Here is a 21260-nt window from a genome sequence, read left to right as displayed (position 1 = left end):
CTCTATGTGGAAGGCATAAATAATAGCAACATCACATGATCAAAGCAGGTGAATGAAGATGAAAAAGGAAGAGATTCTCTGAAGGTAATTTGTGTAGCTGTGTAGCACAGCTACACACTTAGATGTACCTGTCTGGTTCTGTGATCTTTGTGTTAGCTCTAACCTAAACACTGGGCTTTTCTCTTGGAAAGAAGTGCAGCTATGACTACAGTGGAGTTTTGTGTCTATCTAAATAAGGACATCAGCGTCCACCGAGAAGTTCAAAGCTTGCATTTAAGCTCCGACTGCAACATAAGGGAGGATTTCTCAGGGGGCCTCTACAGACGACAAGAGGCTGCTCTACCTTTACTACAGTATCGTGTGCGTGAGAGTCTCTTCGGATGAATCCTAAACAAATCTCCCTGCGCCCAACATATTTTAACCCCATTTGAGCATCAAAAAGGAGGGAGCGCCCGATAAAATGCCATCAGGGGCCCACCAGTGGGTATGGGTGTGAGCGTTCATGTGTGTGTGTGTGTGTGTATGTTGGGAAGTGAAATGCCTGGGTGACAGGCTACTGTTGATAAGTCTGTCCTGTCAGACTATCTGGCCTGTAGGTACATCAGCATACATGCCAGAGAAGCACACCTATAGAGGCTGGTGGAAGGGTTCAAACCCAAACAAGCTCAAAGGCAACAAAAGCAGCACATTAAAGAGTAGCAGACATGAAAAAGGGCAGAGTGGTCCAACATACTGTACGTGTAAGATCAAAGTTAACATCCTTGTACACAATTCAAGTCTCTGAGTGTAGGTGGGTAGGTGCTGATGAAGCTTTCATGGTCTATCGTTGTGTATCCCTCGCTGTCCTTTAACCCATCACTCTTGTTTCAAACTAAGACAGCGAAGGTATTCTGCACTTGCAACATCCTCCAAAACACAGAACATGATAAAACATCATCTGGGTTCTCTGTTTAATTGGCATGAATTCTCTGGGTGTGCATCAGCATTTTGACCGCAAGACTGGCTGCCAATCTGTCCTGAGTGTGTTACTGACTACTGAAATAAATACACTACTAATCACAACCCTGAGCCAAAATCTGAGTATAAAAAATGAGTGCGTGATTGGGAAATATTGGTATTTTGGGCCAAGTTGAAGCATGCAGACCACCAATGTAAAATGATCTAGTGAGTTTCATAAGAGTTCTTAAGTTGTTTTTTAAAATGCTGATATTAATCATAAAGCATTGTGAGTGCTCAACTAAGATGTAATTTCTGGCATTTTCAGTTTTCATTCACCCTCTCGGTTGAAAGTTGTTGCACTAACCAGGGAGGAGATTGTTTGGACATTAGACCCTGATGACTCTTGATACAATGTAAAAATAATTTTGTCAAGATCAAGAAACCTCTACTGCAAGATAAGATGGTGAAGAAATTAGATCAAGATGCCTCTTGATCTAATGCCCAAACCATTTAATCCAGTTCAGCAATGTCAAACTCCAGTTCTCGAAGGACGATGTCCTGCTACTTTTGTCCCTGGTCAAATACAACACAGTCAAATTGTAAGAATTATCTCCTCAGAGAATAATGATATTCCACACAGTCCTGGTGATGACCTAATTACCTGACCCAGGTGTATTACAGAGGAATCCCACTTAAAAGTTGCTGGAGATCGGCCCCTAGATCAAGATGAGATTGCTTGGAAATACCGTCTAGACCAGGTGTCTTTAAATCCAGGCCTCGAGGGCCAAAGTCAGGTAACTTTTAGACGCATCTCTGCTTCAACACACCTGTTGAAGTCGAGCAATGAGACCATTAGGAAGACTCTGGAGAGCTTGACTGCACCGAGGAGGTAAACCAGTCATTTGATTCATATGTCGGACCTGGTACACGTCGAAAAGTTGTCAGACACCTTCCCTCGAGGGCTGGATTTAAGGACCTGTGATCTGGCGACATAGTTTTGGCATTATCTAAAGTTGCCCCTTGAGAAGTCAGCAAGGCTAATCCTTTCCATTTCTGCATCACGTTTTTCCCTTAAAAAATCTCTAATGAAGACGGTGAAGTCAAGGGTCGAGGTTGGAAGTTAGTTGCAGCTCCAAGTGAAGTTAAAATCAGGAATTACCTCAAACTTAAAATTGAGCTAATATCCAAACTATCAAATTCCTCTAGATCTGCTTGAGCTGTTTTAGGAAGTAGAGTCTGTTTATTTGAGGCCAGGTAAGCAAGACAGTTCAGAATAGAAAAAATATGTAATAACATTGGATGTTTAGAAGGTTTTAAAAATAAACTACTGAAAAGTCAGGTTTGAGAAGAACCAATATAGACTTTAAATGAGTACAAGTATTTTATATGCGGACAGGCTTTGTAAATAGTGATCCAATCCTCACAGACATATCTTAATGAATTAATTGAAAGAACTAAGGAGTTCTCTGTTGTTCTGAAAGACAGTTTAAAATGCCAAGAATTGTCAATGCTGTTGTTGTAAGACGTTTTGGGGTAGTACCGGAGGAACTACAGCCCTTTTCCTCCTTCCAGGAAGCTGCATGTTGCAGTTTTGACAACACATTTATTTGGGAGTTAAAAATATCTTCCCCAGCAGTCCCTGTTCTGGCTTCATTCATCTGCCTACATTTTTGCATAGGGCTTAAACACAAACAATTGGGTCAGTGTCACCTTATCTCCCCTTCTCTCCTCTCGGCCGGTTTGACACAAAAGGCACGCTGCCGGCCTGTCCCCTCTTCTTTTAACCTACCCTAAGCAACTTTTTCTTCCTTCTTCTTCCCGGTCTACCTGCTTCAGGATTAAAGTAGAGGAATTCAGGGGCAGAAAGACGCGGTCTTTCATCGCGAGGCCCTTTGAGGGGCTTTCATCCCTCGTTTCTTATGTTCTCATTCCACCGAGACACACATCCACTATCGCTTTACCTGAGCCTTATTTTAGAAGGTGCAGGCAGCCCACTTCCCCAGTCTGTTCGGCCTTTACTCCACAGCCGCTTTTGTTGTCTGGGTCCCGTTGAATGAGACTTACATTTTTGTGTCTGCTTAAAAATGGTAAAGTCAATAAAACATGCAGTCTTAATAGAGATATTACAAGCATAAAGCTCCAATATGACTTTCACCCAACACTACCATTTTATTGCCATATTATTTTGATGCATTTTCGACTGTATTCTAATAAAACTTCATTTTCTTAATGTTATGTCTTTATCTTTCAAATGTATGACCTTATTCTTGTAATTGTATGACTTTGTCGTAATTTTATCTACTTTTTTATTTTCTTGGCGAGGCATTGATACTGCGTTGCAGCACAGCTGGATTTAGAACCATGACTGAGATGTGTAGATCGAGTAGAGCTGTGCAGTGGCGGAGCCAGAGGGGGGGCCAGGGGGCCAGTGCCCCCCCTGTCATCTGACTGGCCCACCTAGTGGCCCCCCCTGATGATTGACATGTAACAGCACCAGGTCATTCCTGTACATTATTTGGAAAGAAAAACAATAATAAATATATGAAAAGAAAATGTATAAAACTTTATATAAGTCCATGTGATGACATAAATAAATAGATTTTTATCAGGCGCAATACCAGCCTCCTTTATACTCATAACAACAAGCTGAAATTGTTCTCCTGGGTGTTTCAGTTGCTGCGCTGTGGTGCAACTCAAAGGCTAAAGAACTTCATACCTGGTGGTTCTTAAAACACCAATAAGTTATTTATTGATCCTCTGCAAAAAAGAGAAAAAACCGAAGAGGGGCCGACAATGTTCGTAGTTTGGAGCAGAGGTTGCGCTAGAGTTTTTTCGTTGTTCGTCAAAGAAAAAAATCATTTTATTTCCAATTTATAGTCATCAAATTAAGCATTTATTATTTCTCTGCGAGAACGTTTTTAAAATCAGGTAACATTTCACGAAATTACGTGATTAGAAGATGACAGAACTCTGATCGTTTCCTGATCCCGCATCACTTCCCTCAGCGGGAGAAAAACCAGCAGAAGCGGATCAGCTGCGCTAGGAGCTCCAAAGTCTCTGGTCCGTTAAAGCGTCCAGATCAGAGATGATTCTCTGATAGATATTGTTCTTAGTATGATTAATAATGAGCTCCACGATGTTCTCTGTGCGTAAAGTTGAAACTGTCTCGCACCAAGTGTCAGCTGCGCTTGATCACAGTCTGGAAAGAAACCAGCGGACTGCTCTCTGTTCTTATCAAGACGAGGTGAGGAGGGAATCTGACATATTAACTCAGTTAAGTTTTTACTGGTTTTGTTTTTAAAACACCATTAACGTAAGCAGTGTAACTACATATTGTATATTTGGCGTTTGTCGTCTCATGTGTGATTAATTGGAGCGTAACTGTGGAGCATTTATGCGCATTTATTGCCCAGCGCTGTGCGCTTGTTTCTGCCTAACGGATCTGCACTTTAATTTCTTTCGTCTCTCAACAGTCAGCTGTTATTCCTCTACTTAAAACTACAATAAGTATATAACATTCTCTTTAGCTTTTCTCTGTGTGCTCCAAACTCATTAAATGTAAACTCATTAGAAGCCCGAGCCTCCATCAGGCAAATAGTTCTGGTCCGACCCGGACTATTGTTACCTGTCCAAACAGAGCTTCCTAACCAAGGTGTAACTCATCAACACGCTGTCAGCTCCCGGTCAGAAAGGCACATTTGGTTCAGTGTCCATGAGATGATATTCAGAAAGGATCTTTTATTTGATTGATTTTAGTTGCCTCTGCGATTAACTCTTTGCGTAAAGTCTCCATGTGCGCCAGTCAAAGATGTTAATTATAACATGTCAAATGACAGAGGGGCTTAAAAAATAACCAAATATTCAGTTTGGTTATTTTTTTAAATTATATATATATATATATATATATATATATATATATATATAATGTACACACGCGCCACTGGAGCTGTGACAAACAAGGCTGGACAGGAACCTAGCTTCATTTGCTGCCACACAAAGTGAGGAAGCCTGTTTCCAGTGGAAATTAACACCGTTAAACATGCGCAACTATTACAGTTAACCCGCTTAAATCGTGACATCTGCAGTCTTTTCAACTGAAGTTGTTAGAAAACCACAAGAAAGCCACTAATGCTGGGTTACAAGAAGTGGTTTGATACGCTATGTTAACTCAAGGCAGTCGCTCTTCTCATTATTTTCGTCTTCCTTATGAAATGACTGGAGGAAATATTTCCAGTTAATGCCTCTGCATGCCAAGGCTGCCCAGAACTATACTCAAGATGGGACAGCAATGCCCTGAAGAGTTGTTGGCACAGCCAGACATCCTAAACACCTGCAGAGACCGTGACGCAGAAATGTCACGGAAGAAAAAAATAAAAATGGGAAAACAAAATAAAATAAAAATCACAACGCTGTTTTTTTTCAATCAAATAAAGGTGCTGCGATTCCAGTTCACGTCATTTTTAAATAACAGCATGCAAACTAGTAATTTTCTCTGTCTTGTTATGGTGTGGTAGAGGTAAAGTTTGGCAAATTGTCAAACTACAGCAAAAACCAATAAGACTGAAAACTGGGGGGGGAGTGAAGAAAATTAATTGTGCCATCGAGAGACATGTTTTTTGGATATAATCAATAGGCTACCAAAAAAAACAAAAAAACAGGGCAGTTATTTTGCATTTATTTGTTGGGATTTGACTTAACCAAGTACATATAGCATTATGTAATAATAACAATAGCATGAGGGTTTCATAGAAGACCAAAGTAAAGCTTCAAATGAAATGAGACTGGAGAATAAACACGTCGCTCTCCCGCGTGGAAGAGAAAAGTAAAACGTTTTGAAAAAGCTGAGTTGTGAAACTAACACTGGTATTAAGAAAATAACAGAAAGATGGTAGTGGCAGTGTGGTGATCTGGCCATAAATTCTTCTCTCTACTAATAAAATTACTGGGAAAAAATGACTTATTTTATCCAATTGTGCAAAAAATATTGGCTTGTATTTCACCCATGTTTTGTTGTTTTATTGCTTTATTATACGTTAAGTACATCACTGACATTATTCGTTACATGAAAAGATTTTCCGCAGGAGTTCAGCTAACTACCACGAGTGTGGAAGTGCTATGGCAATAGACCTGGAGCTGACGTGAGAAGATCCATAAATTTGTGATCTCTAATAAGCAATTCATGTAAAAAAAAAAAAAAAAAAAAAAGATGCTAAAGTGTTGGTAGCAAAAAGATAAAAGTTCTCCCTCGGGGATAAACAAAACTTCACTTCAATCTTGTGTGACAGCATTTGTACTTCTTCAGTTAGCCTGTCAGATCCTGATGGATCTCAAACATTAGCAGATGGTTTGGTTGGAATGCCAAGACATGCTGCCAACACACCTCTGCATGATAAGAGGCCTGTAATTGATCTGTGTCTCCTTATAAAAACAAAACAAAACAAAAAACAAAAAATGATGAGGGTGACTGCCTAAAGATGAAGAGAAAAGAACTGACCAATTAATTGTGATCCAGAAGATGGATGTTGACCGTATTGTCGACAATCGCACGTCAATCGATGTTCTCCGACTTTAAAACGGAGGGCAATAATTCAGCAGATGCAAAAGTAACTAGAAGGCACAAGCTTTCTAGGAGTGATTTGACATTTTCCATCCTAACCCTGTGCATATCTTATGAAGGAGCAATCGACACACTATGATTTGAGTTTTTGTAAACGAATGATCCCTCTACAGACCATCTTTAAAGCTGCAGTGTGTAACTTTTATAAACTTTCTTCGTTTTTTTACATATTCGTTGAAGCTGTAAATATGTCATGAGACAATCTGAAAACATTTAGCTCCTCTTCCTTCTCCTTCAGTGTTTTCAGTGCCAACAAGAACCAATCAATCAGAGCCAGGAGGCGGGCCTTATGGCTGTCAATCACAATTGTGTGTGTGTGTGTGTGGCCATGTTATGCTGCAGCTAGCGTAGCCTGTTGTGAATGCCAAGGCTACTTGGCAAATAAACCCTTTTCCTGAGACAGTGAGTTGATTCTCCGCCATTAGCACATTCAGCAGCGAGTACATGAAGGTGATTGACACCAATAAGACCTTCTTCCTGGCTCTGATTGGTTGTTTTTGGCCAGGGTTACTTCAAACACCGATAGCAGCTCAGGGAAGAGGTGGAGGAGACTGATATTTTCAGATTATCTCTCTCATAAACTGTCACCGCATGGTGAAAGTTTAAACAAACATGTAAGGAGCGTATTCTTTATAAAAGTTACACACTGCAGCTCTAATCCGAATCAATAACACTGAGCCGTTGTTGACTCAGGACCTGTGTGGCATAGAGCCCTTTAACTCCGTCCCACCTGCGGACTTCAGTGGCGTTAACAGCCATGATTAAGAACACACCTACCTTCTCCATGGTCCAACTACAAAAGTAAAACTGAAAAGAGACAAATAAGCACCTCAGCCCTGACAGGACTCCCAACAATAACAGTTAAAGAATGTAATGTAGTTGCGGCCGTGTCATTTAGGCCCAACAGGAGGCCTGAGCAGAGCCAGCAAGTGTTACCTGATCATTTACCTATAGATACCTGAGCGTAATGAGGCGCTCGTCACTATGTTATTTAGCTAAAATGGTGTACAGTAGTCGGGCAGTAAGTGTAGGCTTCTGTGTCAGACAGTAATTGTTGTTTAGATCCAAGCTAAAGGGGGGGAGCGAGCAACAGTGCGAAGCTTACACTTAGTCTGGTTTTAGTCTGGTTTTAGGGTAAAGACAGAAGTCTCGCGTTTCCAGTGATATGGAGACATCGCTACTTTTAAGTTAGGAAAGGGGGGGAGCAGTTTGCAAAGGCCAGACCCGTAAATATGGAAACCAAGGAAAGGAAGGTCTATGTGGATGCATTTGCTGCTTCCCAAATAGGTAGAAGGCGGGAAAGAGGGAATTAAAGGAAAAACTTATTTTAAAAATCACATGTTCAGGAATTTAGCTCAAAACTACGTAGAGTTAAGTCCAAAATTATTGATACACGCAAAAGGTTATTCTGTTTCATGCAAGACCCAACAGATCTGTGTCACGAAATGGTGAAAAGATGTTTTTCTGTTTTTCTTTACATTTAAACAAAAAAATAAAAACACGTCAAAATCATTTGTGCAGCTGTCTATAATGATTTGAAAAGCCTTTCTTGGCTTTTTGCATGTCTCCACTGGTGTCTATAACCTTTCACCTTTCACAATGAACTCCAAAGTATTTGAGGTTGTAAAGTATTCCTGCTTTCAGCCCAATCTTTAACTCCCTGCCCAGATCCCCCATTAAATCCAAGTCAGGACTCTGGCTGGGCTGCTTCAAACTTAAATTGAAGCTTAATTTTTGAAACATTTGGTGGACCACTTAATGGTCCATTAGCCATTATGCTACTGCACCAGCTGTGTGTTTTGGGTCACTAAAACATCAATCAGAACAAGTTTCTCAGCAGAATCCTGAATGATATCGTTGAGAATTTTGATGTAGTTCTTTTCATTAGGTTTCTATCCTGTTGGGCATCGACACGCTGTAAATATGGCTGCATAACTGTGGCCAAACAAATCCATTTTAGTGTCATGTGCCCACCAAACCAAAGAAAAATCTCCTCCTCTGTCCAGATGAAAGTTTGCAACGGTTTTTTTTTCTACCTAACTCATGGAAACAGTTTCCTCTATTGTCCGTTTCCATGGAATCCAGAAGACGTAGGGTCGGTTTGACCGTCTGCCTTGAGATGTTGCCACCGGCAGGAACCGCCGGTGGCCTTCAGGTGAACCCTGGAATCTTTCTTTCACCTCTCGCACCGTCAACCTTGTCAGCGCAGGTGTCACTTTTGATCTCCTACCAAAGCCTGGGAGGTGTGGCCACTGAAACTCAAAGACCTTCAGATAAGACCTTACGCCCCTTTCTTGACTTTTCAACAAGAAACACTTGGAATGGTACATAGCCTTGAATCTTTCAACCCGCTCACAATTTCCAATGGGTATGCAATTTGGGTCACGCTCTTGCAAATTAAATAAAATAAAATGGTTCTTCTTTGCTGCAATGTGCTGCACTTATTTTAGTATACAAATATATTCTTTCCCACCGGAAGAAATATGTCGGTAAAGTTAGACGAATATCAAATCAAAATCTGGCTTCACCGTTTCCAAGGATTCAAAAATGTAATTAGTGACAATAAAACCCTTCCCGTTTTCAGTGGAGTGTAAACAAGACTGAGTTAATAATTGGCAGAAAGCTGCTGGAGGGTGATTGCTGAGGTCGAACTAAGTAAGGTGCTTTTCTAATCTCTTTTCGATCTCGGAGGAACTTTTGCCTCCATAACTCGCACCGTGACCCGGTGACACTCACGCATGTTTGGGAGCTTGTCGATGCGTGAGAATTTATATCTGAAGGTAGCAGCTTTTGTACCAAACCACAAAGCATCCAGAAAATGTTGGCGTCACAGCGAGTTTCGGCCGTAAATCAGCAGAGTTGAGCGCTCTGATTGCTGCTCCCGAAAGGACGTTAGGGCCGACAGTCGGGAGGTTTGTGCGCATCTGCAGAGCGCGATCCGCCAACGAGCAATCGGAAAAGCTTTATTTTGATGTTACTGGTGACGGTTTGATGTTAATTGTCTGATGGGATTGACAAGAAAATTAACTCCTTGCCTGTAGCTACACATCCTGATTTGATCCTATTCCCTTCTCCTGCAGGAACCCCGTTGCGGCGCACAGAGAGGGATTGTTGAAACATGCATTTTATAGACTAACACAGACCAAACTTTCATGTTTGCAGGCGAGATGCAAACCTGATGAAAATGGATAAGAATGTAAATGTGAGCCTGAGGGGGGTTAAGTGGAGATAAAGTACCCCAACTTGCTAAAAACACAATCTAAAAGCACAATCTAAGATTAAAACAAGGCGCTGTGGGTTAGTGTTGTTTATAAATTAAATTAATGCCCTTCGGGGTGAACAATTAACCAATTCCTGACATCTAATGTTTCAATAAACCACAAATATTTGTGTAATCAAGCACACAGGTTCAAAAGTCAAAATCTAAAACGTGCACAGACAATAATAGTTATCAGGCAATCTGAAGATGGGGGGATAAAATAGTAAAAACTGTAGGAATTTAATGTTAACCACATAATTTAATTGTTCTGTAATTACCTAGATTAGCTATGACAGAGACGAAATACCATCAACATGTGTAAAAGGCTTCACCACCACAAGATTATGCTTAATATGAGCTTAATTTTATTTTGTTGCATTTATGTCTGCCGCTCTGATGGAACATCAAATTACGCAGCTAATTACGATGTCTGATTTTAAGTCGTGCTCGGCGAATTATTAAAAATGAAAATATTTCAACTTTATACTCTATAAACTGAGGACAGAGGTTAAGTATTGTTTGTGCTAACGTTATGTTCTCCGTTTTTTGGCACAGAGCTTGATTTCAGCGATCATGCAGCCGACTCACCCTGCTGCCTTTCTCTGGGAAGCACTTGCATCCTCTGCTGCAGTCCAGGCCTGCACACGGTTCATCAGACTTTCCACCCTGTAAGAAAAAAAAAGGAAATAAATCAATGTAACTTTTCACCAAGGCACTTCCCAAAACTTCCCAATTATCTAAATACAGCAATAAAAAAAAAGAAGCTGTTCACTGATTCACATTTAGAAAGTCTGTATGCTAATTTGACGAGCTAACTTTTTTTTTTAAGATGGAAAGTTTCTTTTTCTTTTTTTTTTTTACAATTTCTTTTATCTTATCTTACTTTTGTCTTCCAGCAATGACAGTAGACTTTTTCTTATAGTGCTCAACTTTACCAGCTAATCAGTAACTGAATCAAAATGTGTCCAGAGCCAGAGTCAGAATCAGAAGCAAAATCTAAGGTTTATCTGAAGGACATCTTTAAAAAATATTTGTGACATTTCGGGGCATTATGATGTCCAGCAGCCCTCAAGACCAAACCCCTAAAGCTTTCCACCAATAAACAACCACTTTTCAGCTAAGCACTTACCACCTTCTCCTTTGTAACAGTGCAGCACATCGTAAACATTCAAGCTAGCAAGCTACGTAGCAAGCTAGCAGGACATGTAGGCCTGCTAACCCCAACAGTAAAATTATTTTGAATAGACAAAAGAGATAATGTGCCTTCTAACTAAATAATAAGCAAAGAGGTAAAAAGAAGGGATTAATTAAACTGGCTAAAAAAAACTTTCCTCTTTGTATTTTGACCATTTCTATTGCTAAATTTGGACAATTTCTATTGGATTTTCTACACTAAATAACAACATGCCAGGGAAAGCCTAAAGAATCACAAGAAATATGCCCATAGATGACCAGGGTTTGAGAAGGAAAAGGTAAAAAAAAATAAGAACAAGGTTGTTTAGATAAAAGAAGAAAAGGACTGTGACTGAATGACACACTTTTAATATTACAAACAAATAAAAATGCCCGTAAGAGATGTAAAAAAATTACATGCTCAATTTAGTGAGTTTTATTATAATCATGCAATGGAATTGTAAATTAATTGTAAACAATTCTGTAAAAACTCAAATAACTCTCAAATGATTCCCATAAAAAGCTGCTTTTGCATTGATATTAGCCTTAAAAGTAAAAGCTAGACTAAAAGAATTCATAACAATTGATATTTCAAGAGTAACGAAAATTTAGAAAGACCTTTTAATAGTCCATCTACAAAATATGTTTTATAGTTATAGTTAGTTTGCTTAAATACTCAGGTATTTAAGCAAACATTTTTATTTGAATGTAATTTACGGAAAAATATAACAATTCCCAATTATTTCATGATGCAAGTCAAAGTACATTTGCAATAATTTCTCTTTTTGTGACCGCTGTTGGAAAATCAAGATGCAGTATTGAGTTGGTTGCAATCTGCTATTTATGCCACTAGATGGCACTGCAGCCAACATTCAAGACATTAAATTACATATCTATTTGTTACTTGGTCTTATATTGATTGATGTACTATGTAAAAAACCAATTTCTCTGAAACTTCTCATTAGATGAAGTGACTTCCCATATTAAGTAAGAAGAATCAACGTTCTGATCCACCCTGTTTTTTTAAGGTAGACTTATTTCCTTCTAAACCCCACGTGAACTGCAGATTAGCATTAAGTTCAATGGGTGGCATTCCTCAGATAGCTATAGAACATCATCCAAAGGTTTCACACCAGAGCACCAAAGAAAGAGCTTTTATAAGCTGCCTTGTGAGTGAAATAAGCTTACATACATGGGGCTCTTAAAACTTAAAAAAACCCACGTTTGGTGTTTTGGTCCGAGGCCGAAGGGCCACAAGGGGGGGAAGAGATCTGTCCTTTTGGTGATTTTTGGTATACAAGCCTCAACACTTTCATAAATGTTTAAAACTTGTCTTATATGAGGATAACTTGAACATTTCCTTTCCTGATTTTATAATAATATGGCAGGTTGCTGGTGGTGGAACGACGAATGATGGCGGTCAGGGTGGATGAGAACAGAGCGTGCGGGTCTTATCAGCTCATATGACAGTGGTCCTAGTGCCCACAAGCTTAATTAATAGAGGTCAAGCAGCTCTCGTTAGAAATCATCAGCTGGTCGACTGGGTCCTGACAAGGTGCGGCAGGGGCCTGGGAAAGTGTGGCCCTCAATGTGAGGTCCTGAAGAACATCATTGAAAAATAACGCCGCCACTAGGGGGGGTGTCATTTTGATAAATCACATTTCTAGTGCAGACATATAATGATTTATTTTCCTCATCACTTAACAGTTACGTAGCAACTTTACTCCAAGTAAACATCAACAGAGGTTTAAACCCAAGTAACTAATTCTTCATTCTGCAAGAAACTGCCTGAAGAACACCTGGTACAAAAGGCTTTTCAGCTGTTATTCATCTAAGTTATTCTGTTAACATCAGAACTGGTTTATCTGTGAGAAGAGAAATGATAAAACAAAAACAAAGAAAAACAGAGAAAGGCCAGCAACACGGCACACAGCACACAAAAAATGCATAAAATGACCAAGCAGGCCTGTAACTTTAACATATTCTGCTGGACGATAAATTGCCCCAGAAATTATTGCGATAAACTATAATATTGTTGTCTTGAGACCATTTTAAAGTAAGATGATGGTAATGGCATAATAATCATAATAATGCAAGTAACGCCCTCTAAAGTTCAATAAACTTTAATTTCTAACAAACATTTAACACTGGAACTGGAAGACATTTTAAATATTCTAAACAAACAAATAAAAACAATTATGAAGTCAGTGTAAACCAAACTGTACTTCAAAAAAGGTGCTAGCTGAATCTGATAGATGACTGATGTCATCTAGTCTCTTATAGAAAGAGAGACAGGAGAAAAACAAACAGCTATACAAATGGAAATGATCGAGCTTGTTTCCATTTATCATGCAGTTGATTTATTCCTTAACTTCAGTTCAACCCTCAGACAAACTGTTGCTACATTAGCGCTACCTGCACTTCTTTATCCTACTTACTTTAACTTAAGTTTCCTTCAGGAATTTAAAGAACTGAAAAGAAAATAATTCGGTCAAGGCTGAAGTCTTTGTCTGATAATTACGACTATTACAACTCCTCCTGCAGCAGACTGGGGCAAAAAAAGGGGACAAACTCCTTGCAAAGCGAAAGTGAGCTTTGCACAGAAAAGGGAGGGAAAAGGAGAGAGAGGAGGAAAAATGTCATCAGTGGTGGGTCCGACTTTCTTCCTTATGATCCCAATTCCTCTACTTTCGACAAAAGGAGGGCGTCAGTGAGCAGAGAGCAGAAGGAACTACAGTCGAGCACTAAACTGGATCCCAAAGAGACATTAAACCTCTGGGACGAAGACAAGCAGATAAAGATAGCTGCAAAAACAAAGACAAGGTTTGGACGCCCAAATTATTGGATGCTTAGTCACCAAACACCTATAAAGTACATTTCAGATTTTCCTATTTGTTTCAAAGCCTATTTTCTGACTCATCGATCGTCCAATCAGAGCAAGTCCATTCACATCGGGGGGGCTTTTTGGTTTGATCCAAAAACCCTTTGTTGTGGGACGTAATCCGGCCTCCACCTGAGAAGGGTGGAGATGCACTGATCCGCATTCAGTTCCCTCCTGTCAACACCCGCAGCTGAAACTGATGGATTGTATCGGGAAACCGATGCTAAACCAGCACCCGAGGGAAGACATTTGCTCCCGCTGCTAAGAGGGAGAAATACGAGGCAGACTTCAACAACTCAAGTCCCAAAATCTTTTCTTGTTTCAACAATAACTTCCTTCTTGCTACTGTTTCATGAAGGCCTGATGTGTGAAATCTGTAACAGTTTCCCTGTAGGCAGACTCTCCTGCTGCATTCCTTGATCTTCCGGATGCTGTTTGCTCTCTAATGCTCTCTAATAAAATATCTGACCTTCACATATCAATTCTAAACTCAATTACTTACAGTGGATTTTATGGAAGGGTATCAGTTTGCACACTGCTTTAGATATTCCTTAGATATTCCTTGTTCAGTCGCAAAACCGCCAATGAAAAACATTGAAGTTTTTTACAAGGTACCGTAAGAGGCCAAAAGCAAAAATCCAATCACACTTTGCATACATGTCCACATGCGAAATGTGAATCAACACGCTGGTTAACGAAGACTCACATGGATTCCTCCGTCTTCACACACATCATCACATCTTAGGCTCTTGTCAACTGGAATTACCCGGTTTTTCGCCTTTAAGCTTTAAGCCACGATGTCCCAATCAATCCGTGCTGTTTGCTCATACTTCACTGTCCAAACACTTTCATGTTCACATGTCTGGCTGGGCTGTTTCACAGGCCTTCATAACACATGCGTGCTTAACTCTCATGACTGTAGGTAACGGGGAATACGTCTGGACCTGCCTTTCCATACCTATAGAGTCGGCCCAGATAAGGTTCTGGTCGACCAGAGTGTGGCGTACCTTGGCCCTTTTTGAGACCTACTGTTGAGAGAACAGGGACCTATAAGATACGGGCTTCTTCACTGTTATGATGGTTGTGTTCTGCTTGCGCATACGGGAATGCAGGGCTGTGGGGAAAATGCTAAACAATTTCTCAAACAGCAATGAAAATAAACAATCAGCCTCTCCTGTAGCGGCAAAGATTGGATATCGTACCTTCTGTAAGCCACAAAGAGTGCAAATATAAATATTTATATATTCATACTGGACGTGCAAATAGATAGGAGAAAGTTTTGTTTTAGTGCTCCCTCGGGGCATGCCAACAAGTCATCTCATTTTTTTCACAAGTAGTAATAAAACTAGCACAACACTTAGCTTGAAGTCTGCAGCTGTATTTCCACTACAAATGTGCGCAAACCTTTGTCTATATTATAAATATTTTTATAATTCAGCCACTGCGCAAGCTATCATCACCTATCAGCTGTCGGTGTTTTATTCAGGCGTTGGAGCGACAAACCCCGTAGACTAGAGTGGTTACGTATGAACCATTTTGTGGAAAATTTACAGAAGAGAAAAACGAAAACAAACCCCCATTTTGTACCACTTCCTGTCGTCGTCTTTGTGGTTTTCACCAGTAGTAACATCTGGCTGTTAATCACCTGACTGGTGTGATGTGGAAAAAAAAAAGTTTCCATTGCAGTTTTGTGAAATACATCTATTTTGATCTGGCTGAAAAATTATCTCATCCTTTATCTGTTGTTGTTTTTTTCCAAAATTGGCATGTTTCTAATAAGCAAATTTATTTTCATAGCTTCAATTTGCGCAATTTTATGGTTAAAATTCCTGAAGCCACTGATTTAGTTATTCGTCGTAACTTCACAACTTTATTCCATCATCTGATCAATTCCTGTGATAAAAGTTTGACTACAAAGTCTATACATTTTATGCGGATGTTCAGAGAGAGAAACAGAACATCCGCAAGCTAACTCTGACCTTTCGCTCTCACTCTCTGGGTAAAAAGTAGGAATGCTTTTAATCCGCAGCATGTCAGTCGGCGTGCCATCACACGGTGTGTCCCCACGGGAGCGAAACATGTATTTCACCAGCTGTCAGTGAAACCGTTATCGGACTGATTGCTGTCAGTTTTTAACAACAAAACATGTACGAGATCTGTCGTAAGATTAGAGCTTTAAATGCTTTTTGACTCCAGAGATGTTATTGCGTTACTTTTTAGACCTGAACTCAATGTTCAGAAAAGCAGCTGCTTCTGCAAAGAAGAAGCTCGAGTTTTTTTTTTCCTTCCCTTCCTTTTACCATCAACTCTCAGTCTTGCCCCTCTTTTCTCTTAAACTTTCCCTCCCTCCCTCGTTCGTTCGTTCTCCTTCCACCGGCTCCATCTGTGACCCTGAGACATCCACTGCAGGAGACGAACCAGCTGTGTTTGGGACTCCAGAGCTCCTCGTCTGTTTATTCTCCACTTCAAACGTGCGATTGACTGTTTGTCCGCCAACAACAAAAAAAAAGTTAAATTAAATAAAAGCAAGAGCACAAATCTGCAAGACGTGAATTTACTTTTACGCTTTGTCCAAACGAATGAGGGCCGATGCGGATCTGTATGTCCATTTGGGAGCAATTTCAGATGTGTGTGTAAGTCAACCGTCATGTCCGCGCTGTGTGGGTGTTCTGCTCTCCTCGACGGGGCCACCCATCTGGAGTCGGACCATCAGTGCAGTGGCCAGACGGAGGAAACTCGTTCATTTAATGAGGATCCAAACAGGATGTCGCACTCAGCCAGATGAGGTCGCCAACGGCTGAAAGGAAGGTAAACCGGTGTGGGTTCGTAAATCAAAGATGTCAGCGTGGCGTAGCTGCCGTCATCGTCGTCAGACGAGGTTCGCTTGTTTAGCATCTCAGTAAAATGTGTTGGTGTAATTTCATTCAGAGAGATTTTGGAAAGTGTGCTGCAGAAAATGCACTCGAAAGCCAACTAATTGAATATATTTCAAAATGTTGAAAACTATGAATTTCACAAAAAAAAAAGAAATGATGTAAAATCGAAGTGTACACCAAAAAAAGTCAAAGAACGTGATTTCAAGAATAAATTACTAAATCTCCCACACTGAGGCGTTCGAGTAGAAAGTGTTCAGTTTCAAGCCTAGCATCAAATTAGACGGGGGGCTTTATCGAGCCACTGATAAGATCGGATGTTTCTTTTATGGGTTTTGGATCAGATCCCAGCTGGCGCGTTGCTCTCTGAGCAGCACGGAGTAAAGCTTGTTTCATCCACATGGACAGCATGTAAAACCCTGAGCATCAAACGTCTCCTTCACTTTGCATCGGCTTTTCTGAACCTCTTCCAAAGCAGGCCGTCACCAAATCGATCCTTTGTCCAGACCTGCCCACGTGAATCCTGCGAATTTTCACTAGGAAAACGTCAGCCGTCTCTTCAAATCCAGACGGATGACAGCTGTGGGAAAATGTGAGGAGATGGACATCGCGACAAGTTAAATATGCAGTGACGTCTTGACGGGTTGAAGCAAAACTCTTCACTTCGGCACAGAATCAAGCTGAATATAAAAAATGTCATTTGAAAATGTATTTAGTAAATCTTCTGTTATAGGAGGAGATTTGGGCGATATGGCTCCCCAACCAGGGCGCCCTCACTACGGGGGGAAGCACGAGGGTTCAAAATATAAAAAGTCAATCGGCAATAGTCCGCAGTGAAAATGTGTCTGACCAAGACTCCCTTTGCTTTTTTTTATTTTTTATTTGAGGTTAAACATAAGTAGGAGCAGCTTTGTGTGGCCCACACTAAACATGAATAAAACCTGGCCGTACTCCAGTTTGGTGACGTTTAACAAAAATGCTAAACTAAAGAGCTCTTTTAAAGTTTCCAAACAATCTGTAGTCATTTGATCGCCTCTAGTTCAACATCCAAACTGCTCAGACTAAATAAACCTGGACTGAATCATTCCAGACTTAACGGAGACTCTAAAAAATAGTACTGAAAAAGTATTAAAACATTTTCTCTATTCGTTTAAAAACTATAAAAAAGAAGGATTTTTTCATTTATTTTTTGGGCTAAATGAAAATTAATTGAACATGCAAATCAAGATCAAATCACTAGTCAAACTTGAACTGATATTTTTTTCTTTTTGTTTAAGAAAGACACCATAAGTATATTATAACGTATAAAAGTCTTCGATATGTGTAAAAAAAAAAATAACACACACGCACACACTACTGAAAAGAAAAAAAAAGGCTGTTCCTGCCATTAAGATTGCATATGAAAACTTGTATTTTTTGCTTTACACACACACACACGCACACACACACACACACACACACACACACACACACACACAGATATCCTCGTTTCTGTTTCCTCTGGCTAAACATTCTGGAGTCATGATGGAACAGAGACACCATTAGCAGGATTAAGACTCAGCCTGTCTACCCTTGTTTCACTCATCCCATCTTTCCCCCCCACCCCTTCTTTTCTTTTTTTTTTCAACCCGTATCACAAACCAGATCACAACACTCGAAGGTAACAATTTCAACATTTTCTTTTTATGTCTTTCATGATCAAACTGCAAACACGTACACGGCACATATAGTTTTGGGGCCGAGCTTCGCGCGTTCTCACTAATACGACTCAGGTGATTTATGGCCCAGATCTTCAATCCTCGTACCTGGTATTTCAGCCCCGAGGCGCAGCCTGGTGCAAATACTTTAGCCCCCTTCAAATGTTAAGATTAGGATCCATCACCCAGTGACGGGACCCGGGTTGAATTTGTTCTGCAGGATTAAAACGATCTTCACATATTCTGCAAAATAAAGCTTCAAAGTATATATTTTTTACGTTTTCAGTAACTGCTCTTGATGTTACTGGTTTAGGAAAAGCAAGTTACATTCATGCGGCACTGTTCAACATTTTCACTTCATGTCAGCTCCGTTATAAAACTTAACATGTGCACCTGTTTTAGAATGCATGAATTTGCCTAATTTTAACATTTTTGTGAGGTTTTTTTTTCCCCTCTGATCAATAAAAACCACCAGTGGAGACTTATGATCTTAAATATTGCTACATGAAGAAACCAAACAATGCTGACAAACCCAGTTCCTTATTGACTGATTTATCATTTATGACGAGTATCTTTTTATTATTTTGTACCGGTTCTAAAAATATGATCTTCTGCAGTTTATCTCAAACATGATAAAACAGTATCCCTGTAAACTCCGTGATGCTGTTGAGATTAGATTCATGTATTCTCATATTTTGAAGTGACACGAGATAAAAATAAATAAATAAAATTCCAATTTTCTAGTTCAGAAAGCAGAAATAAAATTGAGAATGTACTGAACTCTACCTGGAAACATAAACAATATTAAAGAAGATAAATTCACCACAGCTCAACCATTGGAGCAACTGCAAAAACTCCCAAAATTCATTCAGATCTGATGACATGACAACATATTTCTGTAGTTTCAGTGATTGATCTCCTGTGTCTAACCATCAACTTCATAAACACAAACGATGAAATCCAGATGAATCGTTCTGGCCCAGAGGCGTCTCTGCGCCAGAACTCACAGGTTTCAAATAGAAACGTCGACACGAGATGCTTCACTCATGATGCAGTTTTATGACCCGAGATGTTGTGTTGGTGCGAGGTGGGGGGAGCCAAAATAAACCGTGGGCATCTGTCGGGACCTGAGAGCAGAGAAGTGATCGATGGAGCAGGTGGAGGATGTTTGGATGTTTGTTGGCCGTAAATTAGGCGCGGGGCAAGCTTTAACAGAAACAACCGACTGGAAGAGACGAGAAGCAGAGCGCCGCCGACATCAGTTGGATGTTTTTTTCTTTTTTCATGCACAACAAATAAAGATCTTACGTGTGATCAAAAGGTGTTGATATAAACTGGTGGTAAAAAAAAAAAAATGCGAGAAGGAACCTGACCCAAACCACGAAACAAAGGATAAAATGTCTAAAAATCCCTTTGTGTTCACCGCAGTGAGATTAACGAGGCTCTTGTACATTTTTTAGTTTATTTTATGCGTGCAGCCTCAATCTTCCAGATATCTGAGACGATGTTTGGGCTTGTGGAAATATTCACAGTCAATTTGCATATTCCCAAAAATTTTTAAATCTGAAGTCTTTTGTACGATTAAACGACATAACTATAGATGCTCAGGTTCTCAATTAGTACGTTAAGTTTTGATTGCTTTAATGCTGGCAAAAGATTCTTCTTTCTTTTTTTCCAACCTTCCGTCTGCTAGACAACATCTCTACCACCGATCCACAGCCAGACAACACATAAATCATTAATTTAAAAGTGATTAGCTATGTAGACATAGATATGTACTTCAAAATATATATATTTTTTTGTTCAGAGAGGTTCTCCATCCTCAAGAGAATTTCCTTTCATACTGTTAAAGACAGCATGGTGATGTCGTTTCTATTTAACTGTCACAAATCTTTATTTTGAGCACAGTCTTAGACGGAGCAGATCTAGTTTCACGTCTCGCTTTTTCACTGCAAGAGGAGAAAAAAGTGAGACTTTGATCAACTTCTTAGATGAATCCCTTATCTTCAGAGGTGCTTAAACAAACCCGCAAAAACGTTTAAGCGTTTTTGACAAATTCGGCAGGACGTTAACAGAGACCAGACGGTTTGTCTCACGAGAAGCTCCAGTAAAAGTAGATCCCACCGCAAAGGAGTGTTTAGTGTTTGAGCTGAGTTATCGAGGTGTGCGACGTTTCAGATAATATTTATAATATAGATTTAGACTGTGGTGCGGCAGGGAAGATTAAAGCTAACAGTAGCTGGAGGGTCTCGTCATTAATCCAGTTTATCTAAAGGGAAACGTCTGAAATGGAGAAAATCTGTACAAACCAACCATAGAAAACCACATGATCTACATGTAACCTCAATGTTAGATCACAGGAACAAAGACGACGATTAAAACACGTTTCCTAAAAATGTTATTGATAATTAGCTTCTGTTTTCAGTCAGATTTTAATTCTGCTGTAACTGTGGTCAGAAATTCAAAGCATTGCAACAAATATAAATATATTATATATAAAATATATTATAAAAATATTTGAATGATTGATTTTAATTTAATTTCGTTAAGGTTTCCATAGCAACACGTGGTACTCCAGCATCTTCACACCTTGTTATTTTCTTTATGTGATCCACCAACACAAAGACGTTGCCTAATTGTAAAGTCCGAATAGGAACACTTTGCATATGTAGAAACTAAAAACTTTTCACATTATTCTTCAAAAAGCAGCTAAAGTTCAGTGAGCTGGTAAATTTTTCCACATCTATGCTAAATTAGATTTAGGTTCAGACTTTGACTGGGCCAATAAACCACATGAACATACCTGGTCTGAAACATTTCG

The 21260-nt window shown here is 39.7% G+C and overlaps 1 protein-coding gene across 5 annotated transcripts in view; it reads right to left on the bottom strand.

The window, feature by feature from the left end:
• col4a6 (collagen, type IV, alpha 6) overlaps positions 1-21260 on the bottom strand; it is a 135478-nt gene that overhangs the window by 51110 nt on the left and 63108 nt on the right. For all 5 annotated transcript variants that reach the window (XM_008435130.3, XM_008435136.3, XM_008435132.3 and 2 more), the window contains exon 4: positions 10404-10481. In XM_008435130.3, the coding sequence (XP_008433352.3) occupies positions 10404-10481 (78 nt within the window). The remainder of the gene's footprint in view (positions 1-10403; positions 10482-21260) is intronic.

The sequence above is a fragment of the Poecilia reticulata genome, chromosome 18 (genome assembly GCF_904066995.2).
Source record: "Poecilia reticulata chromosome 18, P_reticulata-male-v2, whole genome shotgun sequence".
Lineage (NCBI taxonomy): Eukaryota > Metazoa > Chordata > Actinopteri > Cyprinodontiformes > Poeciliidae > Poecilia > Poecilia reticulata.
The sequence above is the reverse complement of the archived record's forward strand: the minus strand, read 5'-3'. Positions and strand labels throughout refer to the sequence as shown.